Here is a 20,839-nt window from a genome sequence, read left to right on the forward strand (position 1 = left end):
TCGTAGTTTTTAGTATCGTTGAGTAAACGTTCGCATTCTCGAGGATAGTCATCTTTGTTGAGTATTACCGTACCTCCCCCTTTGTCGGCTGGTTTGATTATGATCTCAGGGTTGTTTTTCAGTGATTGAAGGGCCATACGTTCTAGCTTGCTTGTATTTTGGAACGTATGGGGTTCCTCGAGAGCTTCGATTTCTTTGAACACTATTTGCTCATATACCAGAATTTCAGGTGGGGTGGAGCTGGGAGGGGTATGAAGGAAGACTTCACTCTTAAGGTGGTGTCCCCTTGATCTCTTGGATCAGTGAGAGTGGGGGTATTCTCAAAGAAAGCCTTGAGCTTGAGTTTGCGAAAAAACTCTGCTAGTTCGCAGTGCAATTTGAACTTGTCAAGTTTGGTTGTGGGGGCATAGCCAAGGCCTTTTTCTAGGATGGCTGTTTCTGTAGGGGTTAGTACATGTTTGGAGATAGCACATTTGGGACCAAATGTGCTATACCCACCCTTATACCCTCATATACATACTCAATTCGGCTACGGTTGGAACCCACCCTTTGGACCTCCACCATCATACATGAACCAGAACCAGCCACAGCCTTTTTTAGGAAGAGGCCGACGAGGACGCGGAAGGAGACGCAGAGCGAACACGGTACATTGGCAAGACACCCCACAACAGGGAGCCCAAATAAAGAGCCAAACCAGAGACCAACAACCAGGCCCGAGCACACGCTAAGTCTCATTACCAATCTCTCCAAACATGTCCTAACCCCTACAGAAACAGCCATCCTAGAAAAAGGCCTTGGCTATGCCCCCACAACCAAACTTGACAAGTTCAAATTGCACTGCGAACTAGCAGAGTTTTTTCGCAAACTCAAGCTCAAGGCTTTCTTTGAGAATACCCCCACTCTCACTGATCCAACAGATCAAGGGGACACCACCTTAAGAGTGAAGTCTTCCTTCATACCCCCTCCCAGCTCCACCCCACCTGAAATTCTGGTATATGAGCAAATAGTGTTCAAAGAAATCGAAGCTCTCGAGGAACCCCATACGTTCCAAAATACAAGCAAGCTAGAACGTATGGCCCTTCAATCACTGAAAAACAACCCTGAGATCATAATCAAACCAGCCGACAAAGGGGGAGGTACGGTAATACTCAACAAAGATGACTATCCTCGAGAATGCGAACGTTTACTCAACGATACTAAAAACTACGAACTGCTCACGTATGACCCTAGCCCCTCCTTGAAAACTCGCATCCAAACTCTGGTGGACGATGCAGAACAGACTGGCCAGATCTCCAAAAATGAGGCCAAATTCCTCACCACAACACAAGGCAAAACACCATATTTCTACACTGTCCCCAAAATCCATAAGAATACAATCCCTCCCCCTGGACGTCCCATCGTCTCAGGTATCGGGTCCCTTTTGGAACCCCTGTCACGCTTCTGTGACCATTTTTTACAACCATTGGTCCAGTCCACCAGTACATACCTAAAGGGCACAAAAGATCTTTTAGGACTTCTAGCAGACATACATTACGACCCCAATACCTCTCTCTTGGTGTCACTCGATGTAGAGAGCTTGTACACGAGCCTCCCACAAGATGACACCCTCAAAGTACTGGAAGAGGCTCTCAATGACGCCGACTGGCAATACCGCACACCACCCTCCTTTGTACTCAAATGTGCTACTTTCGCGCTGAAAGAGAATTATTTTGAATATGAAGGCAAGATCTATCTCCAGAAGTACGGTACTTCCATGGGGAGCGTTTTCGCCCCCAGCATAGCGGGACTATACGTATTCAACTTTGATACCAAATACCTTCTCAGTAACAACTTACCTCGCATCCCTCAAATCAAATTTTACAAACGATACATTGATGACATCCTCCTGATCTGTGAAGGATCCAATGAATCGCTGACCTCCTTCTGTGATTGGCTCAACGCGTGTAACCCCAACTTACGTTTCACACATAGCTCAGACAGCCACCAGACCACATTCCTGGACCTAGACATAAAAGCAGCATCAGGAGGCCTAATGAGCAAGACTCATTTCAAACCTACGGCCCGTAACTCTCTACTACACTTCACCAGTTTTCACCCTCGAGCCCTTCGCGAAAACCTACCGTATGGCCAATTCCTCCGTCTCCGCAGAAACTGCAGTGACATCAAGGACTACAAATCACAAGCAACGGATCTTTGCCATAAACTGCACCAACGTGGCTGCCCATCGCACATAACCAAGACAGCTAACAAGAGGGCCAGAAACCAAAATCGTGAAGGCTTACTAGAAACCTACATCAAAGAACCCACAACCCCGCCACTAACATGTGTGACCACCTACAACACGGTGACCAACAAGGTTTCCCAAATCATCCGAAAAAACTCGAAAATCCTGAACACAGGTAACCTGAACCGGGAACCTCCCCTCCTTTCTAACAAAAGAGCCAAATCCATTAAGGACACCATTGTATTTACCAGACCCACTCTCCTTCCCAAACCAGTGAACACGGTCCTCAATGCTTGGGGCCTTCCTAACAGATGGGTCGTCCTAGAGGCCCTAGACCATAACCTACCCAATATGCAGATCCGACTCTTGGAACAAGAACAAAGATGGATATATCGTCTGTCAAGCCATATATCTGGCCTAAACGACAATATCCCTTGGAACAGTCTCAGGAGATAATGACACTGCCCTGCATTCATTCATTCAACAACTCACTCTCTGATTCAGGTTATTTACAGCCTCCTAAAGTTTTAATTCTCTCCTGGCATTTATTCCTCCATATGCCTAACAGTGCCAAATGTTCAGTCTCCTCTTATTTGCCCCACGCTTCGTAGCGCTGCACAAAGCCCTTTCTAGCGCACACGCTTATGAGGAGTTCTCCCTGGCAGTTATTCCCCCGTATACCCCGGGGTACCACTGTCTAGTTTTTCCCATTCTCTCTTCCAAACGCTGCACTCTGCCAATCCAGCGCACACGCACAGGAGGATCACCCCTTCCCCCCGCGGGCATGTGCGGCACATTGACACTCCGTCCCCGCACATGCGCAGACACTGCTCCCCGCCCTCGTCCCCATGCCAGAGTGCACGTACTCCATGGAGTCTTCAACCATTTATTCAACCCTCACCACGGGTCCAACACCATCCGGGACTACGGGAGATCCTAGTAGGTGTAAGGCGGGTGCAGCTCTACAACTAAGTAAGGTGACGCGCGCCCTTCCCCATGGATTGTATTTCTTTTCCACGCCCCTTCCTCCTAATGCCCATTATTACCTTTCCCCTCACAGAATTGTGCTCGAGGAGCGCTCCCCCTCCCGTATCCTGAGCAGGGAACCAAATCAGCCATAGTGTAATTATTTTATTTTATCTCCTTCTCCAGCGCAGTACACGGGACAACTCCCTTTCTTTTAACTTTTACCCAGTCTTAATTAGTAACGCGCACTGCAACCTTCAAGCGCTCACTGGGTTCCTACTGTTACGAAACCTCACAGTATTACTACTTACCCTCCTGAAGCCTTCACTCACCAGACATTCAGTGAGCACAGTCTGCATTAATATTAGCGTGCACAGTATGCATTATTATCTGCTGAACTGTATGTTTTCAGTCCTGTTTGCAACCACGTGGTATATAGAGCCAACAAGGGTAACTGTGTCTTCATAGCACCTTATAGTGTTTTGTCCTTGACAAACCGAATGCTCAGCAGCATGCTACACTATCACAGTGTGTGTGTGTTGCCACAGGTACGATCAACCGATAGTGACCACCACATCACAGCACGTAAGATTGCATTTTATAGTTACTGTGATATCCAGCACCATGTGTCATTGTCATACATGTCTTTGTGCTGTCTTTTTCCTCCCACAGGTCTTTTTCCGCTGCGGTGTCTGCAAGTTCGCAGACATCTGGTCCACACACCTTAGCGAGTGTGTAGGTAATCAACCTTTTCAACTTTTTTTCACCCCTCACGTGGCACCTTCCACTTTGCCACTCACTTCACTGGTCCTGACGAAAGCCCCTTGAGGGCTGAAACATGTAGACCTATACAACTATTAGAAAATAATCCCTTTCGTAGTTGCATCACATATTCGTTTTTAACATATCCTGAGCCGCCAATAATAAATTTTCTCACGGCAAGGATTCTCAGAGATATTTTTATAACCTCACAACTTCACACTTTTGCACCACACCAGCTCCGCTGTAGTCAGGCGTTGTAGCACAACCGGGGGGCATTCGGCCACCCGGTTGGGACCCCTATGATGAAGCATGACACCAACTAGGTTGGTGTGTGAGGGGTCTTTTATCTTACCTAGTGGGTTCCTAAGCACTGTTTGACATTGATGGTATCAAGCATTCTTTAATATAATGCTTAGCCTGACTCAATGCTTTAAATTATAACGAATATACTGCTGCACTTTCTTACATACAATTGTTTCAGCATATTGTTTATACAGTAGCAATTTGGAGCAGTGTTGGATATCAAGATCGAAGCTTAACCTTGGTGTTAAATGTTTTTTAAAAAGCTTCAAGTGAGCGTGAGTTCAAGATTGCAACAGGTCAATAGTAACATTTGATATTTTAAAAACGATAGATACATTTCTGCTGAATACATAATTCGGAGATCCTAGTTCAAATGTCTCTATTTTTAGTAGGGATCGTAGGGTTCCTTGGTCCGCATGGATAAGGTTATATGCCCATCTTAAGATATTAGTAATGCCTCTGGCGTAAAAACGGACTAATGAAAGTTCAAGACGAAGAACTTGTACCGGCACGGCTTGTGACATCTTAGTCAGTTTCCGGAGGACTTTCCCTTCTTTCAGTTCCAATTGTTTACATTGGCTTAATGGGATATATTCAAGTACATACGATAGTACTGGTGGGATCTTAGAACTTTATACTTGAAGAAGAGAAGAAAAGTGCCTTTGGCCAGTGTAGGAGTGTAATCGTAGGAGTGCCCCAAAATGGACATCCAACTTTACGTCCCAAGTTCTGCAGGTGAGGCAAGTTTTGCAAAGATTGTTAAAAAATTCTCCCTATGTATGTGTATTCCTTTACAACTTCCAGCGGTTTTCCCCCTAAAGTCCAGCTGTATTTAACATATCGTTTCCTTCCTGTAAATGGAACAATTTTTGTTTTATTGATATTTGGTATTAGATCATTTTCGGCAGTGTATTTAGAAAGTGCTCACAAATTCATTTGACGACCAAATTGAGTTAGATCTAAGATGACTACATTGTCTGCATACATCATGGTGTGTATTTTATAAGATGCGATTTTAGGTGGAAAATTGTTAACCTGTTTGAAGCTTTCCGGCAGGTCACTAAGATCTAGAGAGAACAGTATGTGAGCTAGGAGGCACCCTTGCCGAAGGCTGTTAGGTGTAGCTATTGGGCTAGTAAGATCCTTCTACCTCCCCATTTGAACTGGACACCATGTCTCTGAATACAGTGATGTTATTAAATGAAGGAGGTTATCCGGAATTCCCATTTTTCTAAGTTTTCTCCAGAGCATTGCTCTATCGACCCGGTCATATGCAGTCGTAAAGTCAACAAAAACTGCATAAACAACCTGAGACTTTGAGGTTACCCACATTAATAACTTTAATCAGCTGGTTTCAAGGCTAGACTCAGCGTACTCCTTAAAGGATTGTGGTCACTTTCTGCTTTATTTGTAATGTCAAAATGATCTAAACGTGCAGCCAAACTTGGAGTTAAAGAGGTGTAATCAATGCTTGATACATTTTTGCAGGTTGGCTGGAATATCAGCTCCTTATTTCTCGTCTGACACGCAGACTGAGCGGACACTAAAGTATAGTTATCTATAAAACCACTGATTCCAAAGTCTGCCTTTTTCTTAAAAACTCACTTAGTCTTCTCCCCCAGCCCCCTAATGTTGAAGTCACCAGTTATAATAAATTCACAATTCGAGTAATCAACAAAGAGGTCTTCAAGGGATTTGAGAAACTGCTTTACCAAGATTGTTCTTGCATTCCTGGGAGCATTCAAATAACAGTTGACCACAACCAAATCCATGTGTTTGAAGTTTGTTTTCAAACTATGAATACAAATCGCTTGGGCTGCTGGACAGTTAAAGTCAAGCTCCATCACAGACAAGTTGGCAGTATGCTTGATGAAAACTGAAAGAGCCCCTGATGGGCGACCAAAAGGGCCCAGCTGCGCGGCAGCAGCAAAAATCTCGTAGAAGCCTGGTCGAGCAGTGGGGACCAATGCCCAAGTTTCTTGAAGACATAAAATGTCACCAGTAGCCAAATACTGGCCCCCCCTCCTCGTGTCCCTTAAGTTTTTTGAGCCCAGCTACATTCCATTATATTATGGTCATCTCAGGATTTGACATCCGTGCCAACTGTTTTGGGTGTTGAGAATTAATTAGAGCCTTCAACTGTGGTTTCCAGTTTATTAATCGAGTGCTCCTGTCAGGACCAAGGCATTCAGCCCAAAAAATTGTGTGTGGTTGTTACTCTTTGCAAGTGAAGCGACAACATTTCTCTCAGGAAAAAAATATATTACAATCCCACCTAGACATCTGCTAGATTAGAAGTGATCTGTTTCTTATCCTTATCTACACCAATGCTGTTTCCAGCTTAAACCAAACAAATATAAAATCAAATGCTAACTCATGTTTGAAAAATTCACACAATGTTTTATTTAAAAATATCACAGACTAAAATTTGATTTCTCTGCACAATTAAAATATCAAAAATACATTTCATCAAGACAATATATACAAAAAAAATCACAGTATTACACAGGACGTAAATCACACTACACCCCAACATAAAAGAGAGAAAAAAACTTGAGACACTATACTCTGTCATTTAGAGAATATATCCTATGTGTAGGAGAGTAGGGTCTGCTATCCTATGGTCACCCCAAATTTTTGCTTTTTGCTTCACTGGTTTTTGACATATTGAGGCTGTGGGCCTGCCAATCAGACCCCCAGCCTGCTGTTCTCTCTACTAAATTAAAACTATGCACCCTAGGTGCATAACCAATTGGAAGTGGATCACCCTGTCAGCCCCTGTACCAGTGTACACTAGGTACCCAGGGCATTGGTGTACCCAAGGCCTGCCAAGGGCTGAAGCATGTATTATGCCACCCCAGGCTTGGCCTAACAATTTGACACAACTGGCTGATCACTCAGCTGGGGTAAGTTGGTGTAATCACCTCTTACTTAGGTGTAGTATACCTATACCTAACCTTAAATGGGACACCTGGTAACCTATAAGTCACTCCTATGGCAGGCCTTAACAATCCTGAAGGCAGAGTGCTTGGTTCCATGTGAGATGGTGCTCTGGCATGAGCTGAGCCTGTCTGCAGTGGTCGGAACAACTTCCTTCTACTGTTTCCAGATATCGTCATACCATATACTCTTAAGTGCATTATGAACCTCGCGGTTAAATGCTACCTTTGGTTTGGCTTTATCAAAACATGTCGAGTAAGGTGTCATACGAATTGGAATACTAACCCCTCGCCAATTCTGGCGACGGGGTTAGCATTCCACCCTTCTAGAGGGACACGACATGTACAGTACCTGAAACCCGGGTAAAAATCAGACATAGCCTCAGCTCCACAAAATGGATGCTGCCACCACAGACACAAGTCTGCCCTCCTGCTGCTGGGAGTCCTTCCAGCTTGGGAGGTGTGGACAAGGTTTCCTGCCAGGGGAGGTGCGTGCACCACCCCAGACAGGATTTTGTGTATTGGTCAGGTAGGGCTTGAAAGAAACCAGACATGCCTGTGGCTCACAAGGAGCCTCGGTGCATATGCCAGTTCAAACCGGTCCTGGGGCACACCAGTCCCGGGCCTGGGGCGAGCTGGACAAAGGATTGGGGGTGTAACCACCCCCCTTCCTGGTCCCACCCATAGGGAGGGACCTAGCAGGTAGTCCGGCCCCTAGAATCCGCTTAAAGGTAGGAGCTGTGTCCTAAGACTTCAGACATCCTGAAATCAACTTAACACTAAGAAGAAGACGGGAACTTCGACGCTCTGCTGCACAGAGGACTGAAGCCAATCTCCCCTGTGGTCAGGGAGTGACCACCTTGCTAACGCAAGCACCATCCAGCGAATCAACGTCTGCTTTGCCGCCGCCTCCCGCCGGAGCCCGAGCCCAGAGACTGACAAGACCTGGACCTCCAGACCTCTCACCGCCCGATCCACAGTCCCTGAAAAGAGGAGACCCGTGGAGGCACCGAGACACGTGGAGCCAGCCATCTTGGATCGACTACGACAAGCTGACAAGTGCAACAACCGAGGCTCCCTCCAAGTTGTGCTTTGGGATCTGAGAAGCCCAACTCTCGAGCAGCATTTGCACCAAAGGTGAGCCCTCCAGCATCTCCACGATCTGCGTGGGGCCCTTCTGCATTTTTGCCACTCGACGCGCCTAACCGGTTGCTGGCCCGCTGGCTAGTGGCCATCTTGGCGACGAACTCTACGAAAAACACCGCTGGTCTGGTTGCTCCAGACTGCCCCTTGCTCCTCTCCAAAGGAGTAATCCCTCTGACCTTGCTGGTCAGAACCAACAGCTGATTTCCGAATCCTCCTACAATTGCTTTTGCCAAGGCTTGTGTGCTTCGACCAAGTCGCCGACACCGCCGACAGCGAGAGCCTGCGTGGGACAGCTCGTGAGCCGACTCCTGGACGTCATCGACCTTCAGGGACCACGTGGCTGCGGAGACAAGCTACCCCTCATCACCTGTTTGCACCCGACATTGCCTGGTACCTACCTGGTGCCACGCCAGTCACTGGCTAGTGACTGTGAACACTGTCCCCTCTGCTTTCAGGTCTTCTGCAACTCCGATCCACCCTTGGATCCACCGCATCTCTCCCGGACCGACCGCCTGCAGCATCTTTGTCCCAGGCTCAACGGAACAGATAGAAGAAACCCGACGCACTTTGAGGCCTATGCACCCGCTTCCTGTGGGTGAGGTAAAGCTGGTACTCCGGTGCCCAAGTGTAGTAATACATCTCTAGTGCCTGTGTTCCAAATCTTAAGTTCCTAGTTAACCCGGAAGATCTCCTTTGCAGTAACTTTGTACTTTTTACGCACCCATTGAAACCTATGGGAGCACGCGTGTGACTATTTGCTCTGCACACGCCACCCGTGGACCTCCTGGTCACTAACTGACGTTAGCTCCTTGTAGGCCCAGCGATTCTAGAGGCCTTAGGCCTTTTCCCTTTTCTGTTCGTGGTACTTATACCACTATTTTAGTATATGGTTCGAGTGGCCACCAGGGCCTATCCATATAAAGTGCAACTTCTGTGTATTCTGTGATAATCTTGTTTGACGATTTGTGCTCCTGTGCTCATAAAGAGACTAGGGGTTACTTTGAGAAATAAATACATATATATTTTGACTATATATCTGTGTGGTGTCCTTTCATTGGTATAAAAGGGGGTTGCATTTGGTAAAACAGCTGGCTTAACACGCTTCACGAGTTTAGCCTCAAAGACTGCTTAGCCTACGCTACCACTAGGGCAGCTAGTCCGAAAAGGTTGACTTACAACCACACCATAAGGGTTGCTTGGCATGGTACAAGGTGATCACTTTAACTAGTGAGCATCATATACCAGGCCAACTTCTCACACTATGAAACAACTCTAAGGACCCGGCCTGGATGCATTCCTATTTTTACAATTACAGAACCGGATTCCTCCTAGGATTATGTAACCAAATTTGCGTTGACGCGTTTTGATGGTTTTAATTCTTATGCCATCTTTATCAAGACAGTAGTTTTGATTTTCTCTGTAATGAGTCGCTGCCCATATTTGGTCCATTCGATGGAAGTCTGTGGCTTTCCAAGTATTGAGCAGACATATCTTGGGGGATGGCTCTAAGGCAATCCCACACACCTCGCCGACCACCCTGTTAACCGCCTCCCAGAATGACTGAATCAAGGGACATTCCCAGAGAATATGGTAAAAATTGTCTGTCTCCCAGCATCTCGGTCTACAGTCTGCGGGGCTACTGCGGCCCATCTTGGCCAATGTACTGCATGTGATGTATGTGCAGTGCAAAATTTTGAATTGGACAAGCCACAGTCTTGATGGTATGGCCACTTCATGTGGGTAGGACAGCGCATCACGCCAATCCTCCTCCTTCAAGTCCTCCGCAACATTCTGCCAGCGTGTACATAGCTGTTTCAACGGGTCTGGTGAATGGTTAATTATTTTCCGGTAAGTACGCGAAATAGCGTTGCTTTCCATGGGATCTGCAAGTAGTCTGTCCTCACGTGGGGTGGCCTCCGGGATCCCGGCTATCTCTCTGGTTGCCTTCAGTAAGGCATGCCATATTTGCAAGTAGCGGAATGTTTCACCTATGGACAATTTATATTCTTTTTCCAAGTTGGCAAATGTCACTATTTTACCCTTCTTGACCAGATCTCCAACTTGTGATATACTAATGATATACAATTTGTCGAATCCGCTATAATTAATTTAATTGTCCAGTACTGCTGCATGCCAAAGGGGTGTCATTTGTGTCAATTTATTACCCCAATGAAGTTTCGTGGTGGTAGTGTGCCATATGGGAACCGTGAGAGCTGTGGGGCCAGTGAGCTGTTGTCTACGTAGTTTTGTATACAGTGCCTCGCTATACCCTCCCCGACCCATCACCCATCTGTTCATCCAACATGCTGTGTCCCGCTGCGCACCATACACCCATTTATTAATAATTGAAAGGTGGGCAGCCCAGTAATAGCACCGGTTATCTGGCAGGGCAATACCCCCATCATACCACACACGGACTCATTTAGGTCCTACAATACGCGGTGGCTTCCTGTCCCAAGCTGCCCATAATTGTTTACCTTATAGTCCACATTGGAAACTGCGTTCCTCATAGAGGAGTCAGTGGTCGGGACCACCTGTTTATTTATTCCAATATCACCTGATCCACTCGATTGTTCCAAGGTCTTTGATAACACCCGCTGGTCCTTGGCTGTCTTTTCCTGCTCAAATAGTGGAAATATTTTAGCAGGGATCTTTGACAATGATTTAATGATTCCTCTTTTTAATAAGTGTTGTTCTTTTAATTGCTTTTTTAGCTACTTTTTTTTGCTCTCCTTGAGGGTACAGTCCCTACTATATTCTCTGCGGGCTGCTGATTTGAATACCCGGTACTATCTGGATTGTACTTCGTGGATCACTTGGCATCTCATTTCATACTTACTCCGACTGCTCCAGTTGAGTAGCGCCGTCTGACTCAAGACTCTGCTCCTGCTATAGTAGATTGGGAACTTGATACTTCATCCCCCTGACTCTCCATCACAGCACATGCCATCTCCTCTGGCAATAAGCTGGTTTTGTGGTAAGATGAATCCACGTTTGAGTTCTTCATGCCCTTCACCAGTGTTCTCAATATTTCTGGGAGAGCACCGAGCTTGTCTATAATGGGGGAACATAAACAAGATTTACCCAAATCCAGAGCGCCTAGCTTCATGTCCAATTGTGTTCATTTGCTCTCAATTTCTGCCAAATGTGTTGCAAATGACTGAAGATCTATCTGAAGTTCCATTTTACTCAACTGCCAAAGAAGTGCCTTGGCCATTACATCCTGCCGGACACTTATATCCCCTCAACATAGAAATTGTAGAAGTTCCAAAATACACAAGTCACACAGCCGGTAAGGTGGAAGCTTCTTTATTCTAGTCATCCACTCTCCAGAATGCACGTGAACATTCTAAGGTAAACTCTACTCGAACATTCCAAGAGGGAACAGGGAGAGGGGTGGAAGAGGATACCATTATGGAGAGGGAAGGAGGGGGAGGAATGGAAATGGGAAACAAGTCAGTTACATAATGAGATTACAACAGAAATCTTTTCAGAAACTAAATCTGAAATGGGGGAGTAGTTGCAAGCCCTCCGTCCAATCATCTGTGTTTTATTTAGCGTATTCTCTATTTGTCCTTCCATGGTGGCTAAAAACTGATGTGAAAGGTTTCCTTGCTCTTGATCCATTGCATGGCCATTTCCAATCATTGTTGGAATAAAAGATAAAGAGTTTCTAGCTGTTTTCACCAATGAGGTATTCAACTTCATTGGGGAAGGTGATCCTTACCTGTGTCCTTACTTTGCAGCACTTGGGTTACTACTAAGATTTTGTTATTGATCGATTCAACCAATTGAGAACTAGTTTCGATATCACCAGACTTGAAAGTCAGGGACAATAAGGAGGGAACCTGATCATTTTTGTCCTTGTTGCCCCCATTATAGGGTATGTTGGCAGCCATAACAGGGATCAAGGAGTTCTACACCGCTAGCTGGCAGCTTAACTTATCTCCTTTTGAAACTTCATCTAACAGCTTCGGACGTACCTGGGAACACACTACCAAAGGTGAAATGGAGCTGGTGCTGAGTAATTTAGATTGCGCGGATACAGAGGGGTCCATGCTTGTCCAAACCGGGGTCAGAAAACCCTTAACCAAAAGCAAATCCAAAGGCATGTTACACCGAAAATAGTTCCCGATTGAGCCTCTTGCAGAGCGAGTCACACGTCCCTCTGTGTTGTTACAGAGCACAGGCAGGGTCACTCCCTCCTTCCGGAACAAGATGTCCACTTCCGGTGATTTCATTTCCATTGTCTGCTCCGTGGCTTTGCACCTCCCAGGGATTAGGCAATGCTTTGGTCTGCCTGGAAGGACCGGATTCTTGGACCAGACCAAATCTGAATTCCCCCAACCAAGGGAATGTTTGCCAGGCAGCTATTGAGAGCTTCTTCTGCCTGCTCCACAAATCCAGCAACCGATTTCCAACTCTCCAGGCGAGGAGAGGCTGCGAGCCACTCTAAGTAATGCTTACTAAGGTCACTAATGTTGGGTGATGAATGACGATTGAGTCACTTTATAATCTCATTTTAAAACCACTTATATTATACTCCCAGACTTCCGGACTAGATCAAAGCACTGAATCACAGCAGCACAGAGAGACGCATCGCTGCCAGTATCGCTGACACACATGTTCTCACTAGAGGAGTTACCAAGGGGGGTATGGAGGCAGGGGAGGCCAAGCACCAAGCAGGACACACCAAGGAGCACTCACAAGCCGCACCTGACACTAGTCAGGCCGCCTCCGTGGTCTCCTGCAGGCTCACACTTTCGCAGCCGTTAGCAACAGCCTGCCCCCCCTCCCTGCTGCACCCTTTCAGCTTGGGTTGTCGGTGCTGGGAACCGCTTTCAGGTTTACCAGCCAGCCAACCAGTCGAAGCCACTGGGTCCTGTGGGCGTCTTACTCCTGGACTGCAACTGTGGGTGCAGCTGGGCTACGGCTCGAAGGTTATGCTCGGGGCAGATTAGGGAGTGGATGCTGTGTGGCGACCAGCTCTCCACAGTCTAGGGGCCAAGACTGTTTTGCCTGCTCCCCCCAACCGCTGTCCCACCGCCACGCCGTTCGCACCGCTGAACAGGAACCTGCGATGAACAGGAAACTGAAACCGGAACCAAGAGCTTGACCAGCTTGGATCCATATAATCCACTGATGCGTTTTTATCTCCCCTGCACCGAAATGCACTAGTAACAATAATATCTCACTGGCCATCCTCTATCAGACAAGTCATTGGAAGTCCACTTCACTTGGGCACTGCCAACATGGTAGCCAAAAGAGACATCACCGCCACATGAAATAATCCTGCCCCGCCCCCTGAGTGTAGCCAAATGGCGCAAAGGTGTAGATTGGTGCACAGTGCAGGAGAAACCACTAAACAAAGCCGGGGGTTGTCCGGCCAAACTTCAAAGAGTCTGGGGCAAATGGTTGGGCCAGCTGGGATAAGGGAGTTTCTTGTACTTTCGTGGGATGAGCCCGTATACGACAATGTGGTAAGAAACATGTCGCAATGTTTGTCCATGTGCAACAGAAATGACAGTCAAACACAGTTTTTTTATTGTAATTGTAACTGCTCAATGGTGCTGTATTGTTCTCTCTGTTTTTCAAAACTCAATAAAATTGATTATCAAAAAGAATGCCCTATTTACCAATATTTTAGCTCGGGTGTGATAATTATTGCACCTTTGAAAATCCAACACCCCAGGGACCGATAAAAAGTTGTGCACTTAAAACATGCAGATTTTGCTGCACAAAGTATTTACTGGGCATTTGCCCCTGGTAAATTTTGCCAGGTTTGACTGCCATGAAACCCCTTATTCTGATCTCTGTACAAACGAATCACTAACAGAATAACCAAAACAAAAATTTTGTGTGGACAAAATATTGTGTCAAAAATGTCGAGACCAAAATATCGCGAACGTAGGTACAAATAGGCAAGTATAGATTTACTATTCTTAAGTGCACATCTTTGTACCTTGAAGGTATAGATATTGTCAAAGTACATATTTGTGAAGTAATATAAAACTTTGCTTACCTATAGAAACTTACCTTTACAATATTTTTGTCCTTGAGATTCTTAAAACCTGGGGGCATATCAGCAACACTCGGCGATAATTATCGCTCAGCTCTCTTAGCGTGAGGATAATTAGCGTGAGGATAATTATCGCCGGTTAACGTGGATTTTTATCGCTGAGATAGCGTGCTATTAGCAACGCTTATCTCCTCAGCGATAAAAATCCTCACGCTAATTGCCTAACGTGAGATTATCGCTGGAAACCCAGCGATAATCTTACGAAGTGTGGCGTTAGCTTGCTGATTGGGCCTCACATACTTAGCCATGATATCCACCTTCCATAGGATATCATGGCTAAGTCAGTCCTGAAGCAGGCGTAAGGAAAGTAGCGATAACAGGCGTTATCGCTACTTTTCCTGCCGCTATGCTTCATAGCGTGGGGCTTGATGATAGGAGAAATGTCGCATAGCGACATTTCTCCTGTCATGTTAGGTCAGGAACGCCCACTTTGCATCTCATTAGAGATGCAAAGCTGGGCGTTAGGAATCCCCAGGCTAAAGCAAGGTTTCACGCGTTAGCGTGGCCTTGCTAATTAGGCGATAAAATTATCGCCGCTTTTCGGCCGAAAACGGCCGCAATAGCGGCGATGATTTTTTATCACCAGCTTGTAAATATGCCCCCTGGTTCTTTAACAGCTAATTAGCATGCACCTCTCCTTATACTGCAGTGCCGAGGTGCCTCTGGTAATTGCCGCATTTTACAAAAACATAACAAAATTTCGTCCGATGATATTTCTGTGTCTGATATTCTGTGCAAACACTACACAAACGCTTGCAACAAACCACTCATAGTGTTAGTCTAAGTATTCTTTAGCATTATATGCGGGCATCTTAGTGTATAAAATACAACCCGCAAATCGTGGGCTCTGCAGACTGGCTATTTAGGCGCATTATGCAAGAACATTGCAAAATTAGTATTTCCCTTTTAGTCCTGTGGGTTATCGTGTCTTGGTACTGAATTCGCTACTTGGGGTTTGGTTATGTTTCAGCTCATAAATGGCATACTAATGAAATTAAAAAACACTTGCCGCGGTGATCCACTCCGCAATCACCCAAAACGGTAAGCAGCATTTTTAGCAAGTAGTCTGGCTCGAGCTGCTCCCATTGCCTTTTTTTTTTTAGCTTGGTTTTTGATATCTCTAAAGTTATTTTTGGCTTCCTTCCTACTTGTGAATCTGCAGCATTGAAACTCACCGCGGAAGTGACCCAACAATCAAATTTTCCTTGATCTTTGGTGTTCTCGTTTTTCTGCACAATGTGTCATCTTTGAAACATGTAATAAATACTGTTACTCTTTTTGTTGTAGACAACAGAGCATTTGAAGATGTGAACACTTTCAAATAGTAGAAACTCTAATACACATTTATAAAATGTTAGTTTTTATCCATATGTTGACTCTATAAATGGTAGATTAGGGGTAGCATCCCCATTTATTTAAATATTAAGAAATGTGTTTCCATTTACAGGTGTCCTGTGCCGCTCTCTTACTGCAGTCACCCAAGAATAGTGATGAACCCACCAATGGGTTGGACTGTGGTCCGTACATGGAATTGTACCTTGTAATTGAGACTAGTGAGAGACCCCATCTTCCAAGGATCGCTCGCGGCGTTCTCGCAAAGGTCTTTTTATGAATAGGGTAAAATAAGAGTATTTTGTAGCAGAGTTTATCTAAGGGACCGATCAAAAATAGGCATTTTTAAAGGAAACTCATGAAACAATGTAAAGAAATCCTGGGTGTCCAAGTAGGTATGACCCACATAAGGAGTGCATGCCCCTGTCCTATAATCAGTTCTTCCCCTGGCAAATATATTCATTATCCATAAGAAGCCACATGTAATTGTTGTGAACCTCTACTCATCAAACACACGCTTGAAAACCAGTTTCTTTCGTGGATTTTTATGGGTGAAAATGCTGGTTAAGAATGTGTGCATTTTAGTGAAATGTTGAGTCAATGATTGTAGGCATTAACAGAGTGAGTGGGTGAATGAAAACTGAATCAGTGGGTAGGTGAATGAGATTGTAAGGCTGGGAAAATGAATATGAGTGAGTGGGTGGATGTGGATGACTGGTGGGTGTATCGCAGAGGGAAGCTTAATTTGATGGGGTAGTATGAATGATTAACTTATGTTCACTCATACGGTTAATGAGCATATGTTAATCATTGAATGTGTGTGAGTGTGGGTAAATAGGTGAATGAGGGTCGGTGAGTTGGTGAACGCGAATATCTAAGTGATTTAATATGGGAAAGTTAAAGTACCTCAAAGCGAGTGAAATGTAGTGCACAGGTCTCAAGGGAACCTTTACCAGAAACAAAAATAAAACAGTGAGTTGGTGGGTGAACGTGAATTCAGTAAATGAGGTGGAAGGCTGGTGAAGTGCACTAGTGAGTAGGGGATAGGCTTTCAAATTATTTAGTACCCAGAATACAAACGGAGGCAGAGTGCAAAATGTCTTGCAATGTGGCTGGATAACACAAACAGTGCTCCAAGCTCATCTTAAGAGCTGGAGATACATTGTTGTGTACACACCCACACACATACACACACCGTGCCAGCAGTGATTAATTTCCAGTGTGCAGCAAGTGAAACTGGTTTTCAAGTGTGTTTTTGATGAACAGCAGTTCACAATTACACATGATAGCTCATCGAGAATGGTTACATATACTAGGGGCGTGATCCATTAAATCCTCGCCCTTTCTCCTATCCCAGCCCTTATGAAGTGAGCAGTTCGTCTGCTACACCGATTCATATTACCTAGCAAAATTCAAAAAGTTCCCCCAAGATGGCCGCCTTATCTCAGAATGCAGAAAAGGAGGAACGTGGAATAACCACTTCCTGATTTATAAAGCATGAAAGGAAACAATCCCAGCTTAAAAATGGATAGGGAGGGAGGGGCTCAGGACTATGACAGGAAGACCTGGACTCAGGGCAATGAAGATTGCAGGTAAGTAACTGGGTCATTATATGGTACGTTGTCTGGCAGGTGCGTGCAACCTTTAGGAGGTTCATACTCACTTGATCACCCAGGATTTATGTCAAATATTTTATTAATTTCCTTTAGAACACACATATTTATGGTCTGTAATTTTGAAAAAACTATGCTGCAAAAGCATTTACCTCATTTTCTTAAAAAAGAAAGTACTCCGCAAGCAGTCCTTGGGAGAATCTGGTTCGCTCACTATGATTGATTACAAGGTATAAATCAATTCCTAGTATGGACTTATGCCCCACCACTTTTTGTAGTCAGCAGCTACACTATTGCATATGACAAGAAGCAACTGCCCCTGGAGCAGGGGGAACTATGCATAGGCCATAAACCAAAAATGTGAAACCACACAAACTGCTCTACCAAGGCCTTCTACAAGAAGACCCTCAACAAAGACCTGGGGCCATATTACATATAGTGATCTGGGGCAAAACGGTTGTGTGTGCCCCGGGGAACTATGGTATTACAGAAGGGGCTTCAGACACTTGTGCAGCCCCTTTTGTAATACTTATAGCGCTATTGCACATACAGCGTTGGTGCTATCTTCAAAAGGATTGCCATCATTTTCATGGGGACGGGACCCCATGCAATGAGATAATCACTTTGCTACATCGCATTCTCTATGCTGTCAGTGATAATGTGATTAGTAAAACTTACAGGACCATCTTTCGATTACCTAACTATGTATCTCCTGCCCAAATTCGATTAGAGTTTGGGGTTCAAAAACAGACAGTAGAAAGAAGGGGCAGCTTCATAAAATGCTGGCATAAGATTAGAAACGCCGAGCAAGGCACTTTAAATGCCTATCTCTGGATTGAGCTGCAACGTCGAGAACGGTCAAACGCAAGGAAATACCTGATGGAATCATTAGAAGTACTTGAACTGGCGGACCTCTGGAACACCCCTGTAGACCATAGACGTTTTAAAAAACTAGTAACAAAGACGACAAAAACAACATCACTATTAGAGGATAAAGAAACTTTAGCAAAAAGAGCACATGGATGGACAGTCCTAAGCGACTACAAATCATTAAAGATTCAAGCGTATATGGATCAAGGATTCACACAGAAGATCAAAGAGAAATTTTTAAAACTGCGACTCGGTATACTACCAATTCTTCCCCACCTGGCCCCATGGAAACGGACTCAGGAAGATAAAACTTGCCGTCTCTGCAACACAGGACCTGAAGACCTAGTCCACATAGTATGTATCTGCCCAAACTTAATGGACAAAAGGAGATCCCTATTACGCGTAATATGGAATCAGAAGGGCATTAGAACCTGTAGGCATGCAGTCAAACTATGCTTTAACCCGCAGGAGACCCAATTAAACTGCAGATTTACAAAATATTTCGACGCAGTGGCGGAGAGAATCAAGCAGAAACAAAACGAGAAAACTGAGTAAAAGCCAAATAGCGCCCCCGAACACATCTTATGGGCTCACGAACAATTAAAAAAAAAAAAAAAAAATGCAAACCATTAATATGAATCCCACAATTTTAATTTCTGATAATTAAATTGTTTTTATCTTTGATATGTATCTCTTTTAAAAGCTGTGTATCTGAAATTGTAAGTTTTAATTAACTGTGCAATAAACTATTACTTACTTACTTACTTATGCTGTCAGTGTACCTCCTTAGGCTAGTCCTCTGGAAAGGGTAAAGGGGGTCCCAATGATACCCTCCAGACATTCCCCTGCAGACCGGTGCTTTCACTCACTGCACCTGCCTTCAAGGGGGAATCTCTCTCTCCTGTTTAAAGTGCAGGTAACATTCTATCTGCACTGTAAAACAGCCGCTCCGTATTTCACTGAATACCTGCCCACCTCCGGGAAGGCGCAGGTTGGTGGCTGCCCTGACAGCAGCGTATTAATTGAAATATGGTGCACTGTCCCGGTTTGAGCACAGCACGCCTGTTTAAAAGTGAGCCATTGCGCAAACAGGGACAGTGCGCCCTATGTGTAATTTGAGCCCTGAACTCTTTGACACCAGCAGCAGCTTGAAGGCAGGGCACCCACCACGTTGCTAAATACCACTCAACTACCCTGCCATCTCATCATCAGTATTTGCAACTATTTACTGTCCAGTTCTTATGTACTTTCCTTGTTATCAAATGCACGCAGATCTATATCTTTACCTTGTCATCCATTACTGAGAAGTACCATCTGTTCAACACATTTAGCTCGACATACTAATACTTCAATATTTCTACATACCTTAAACTCATTTGACTATTAGTCTGATGACATTCCTTTGAAACTTCACAATGTCCCTCAATTAATAACATTAATCCTCACCCTAAATTTAATGTATTTAAATGAAAAATATTTTAACTTTATCGTAACACTAAATCAAACCATACCAAAAATTACATTGTTTAAAAAACAAAGTAAATTTACCTTAATCGTAACTCTAGACCGTAAATTTAAGAGTAAATCATAATTAAATGTAAAAATAGTTACCTTAGCATAGCCTCAATCCTTAAATCTATTGAATCTATTGCATAAAATAGAAGTAAAAATATTAGTATAATTTCGTTAATTCCAATACTAATCCTAGTTCTATCCCCAATTCAAATTTATTTGTAGTTAAATTATAAATAATTGCATTAAGTAATATTACCCTAGCTTCTGTTTAAAGAAAATTAAATTAGTATGAAAGTATTAATGGCATTGAAGTGGCAGTCTGTCATGCTAAGTTTGTTGAAGTAGTAATATGTCATAGTAATATGGAAGTAATGTAGGTGCTCCATGCAATTTTTTTTTGGTTTAGCATTGCTGTGCACTTTAAAAAAAATACATCCTCCATAAAACTGGGTAAACCGCACTCAGTAAATTGCCAATAATGAAGACTAGTCTGGAATAGCGGGCCTAATTGTTATACTTACATAAACTTCAGATGGCACACAGGTGTCAGATGTTCTGAACCAACTAGCATTATGCATGAAACACAGTAAATAAATACATTAAGGTGCTGTCAAATCAACTTGCGATGAACATGAATGACTGACGATTAACTCAATTACAGTGCAAATAGTAACTCAAACACATGCTCTTAAATTCTAAAATACACACAATGTAGGGCAATGGTGGCATACCTTGAGAAGCATTTTCCTCAAACTCCTCCTCTTTGACGATTCCTCCTTCGATATCAAGCCCAGGTGTGCTGGCTGACTCCTCCACCCTGTCTGCTTGTTCAGATCGTGGTCTGTGCTCTCCTGTATGGGTGAGAAGCGATAGTAGGACACAAGGGATGCGGGTGCTCTTTATGGAGTAAAGTTTTCGGTGGAGTTAACCTACCACGGAGAGCCTTAGAATAATGTATTGCCATGCAAACCAGGGAACATTAATTACTAAGTAAACTATGTGGTCCTCCACGTGGCAGAAGAAACAAGCATTTGCAATGCACTAGGTCTCGCACTTATGCAAATTTGAGCTATTGGCATTGTAAATGACA

General features: G+C 44.4%; 1 protein-coding gene across 1 annotated transcript in view; it reads right to left on the minus strand.

Annotated features, from left to right (window-relative positions):
* Positions 1-20,839, minus strand: part of LOC146855857 (uncharacterized) — a 52,836-nt gene that overhangs the window by 11,668 nt on the left and 20,329 nt on the right. Inside the window, exon 2 of the mRNA XM_085653814.1 lies at positions 20,481-20,600. Coding sequence (XP_085509940.1) covers positions 20,481-20,600 — 120 coding nt within the window. The remainder of the gene's footprint in view (positions 1-20,480; positions 20,601-20,839) is intronic.

The sequence above is a fragment of the Triturus cristatus genome, chromosome 4_1 (assembly GCF_964204655.1).
Source record: "Triturus cristatus chromosome 4_1, aTriCri1.1, whole genome shotgun sequence".
In the NCBI taxonomy this organism is placed as follows: domain Eukaryota; kingdom Metazoa; phylum Chordata; class Amphibia; order Caudata; family Salamandridae; genus Triturus; species Triturus cristatus.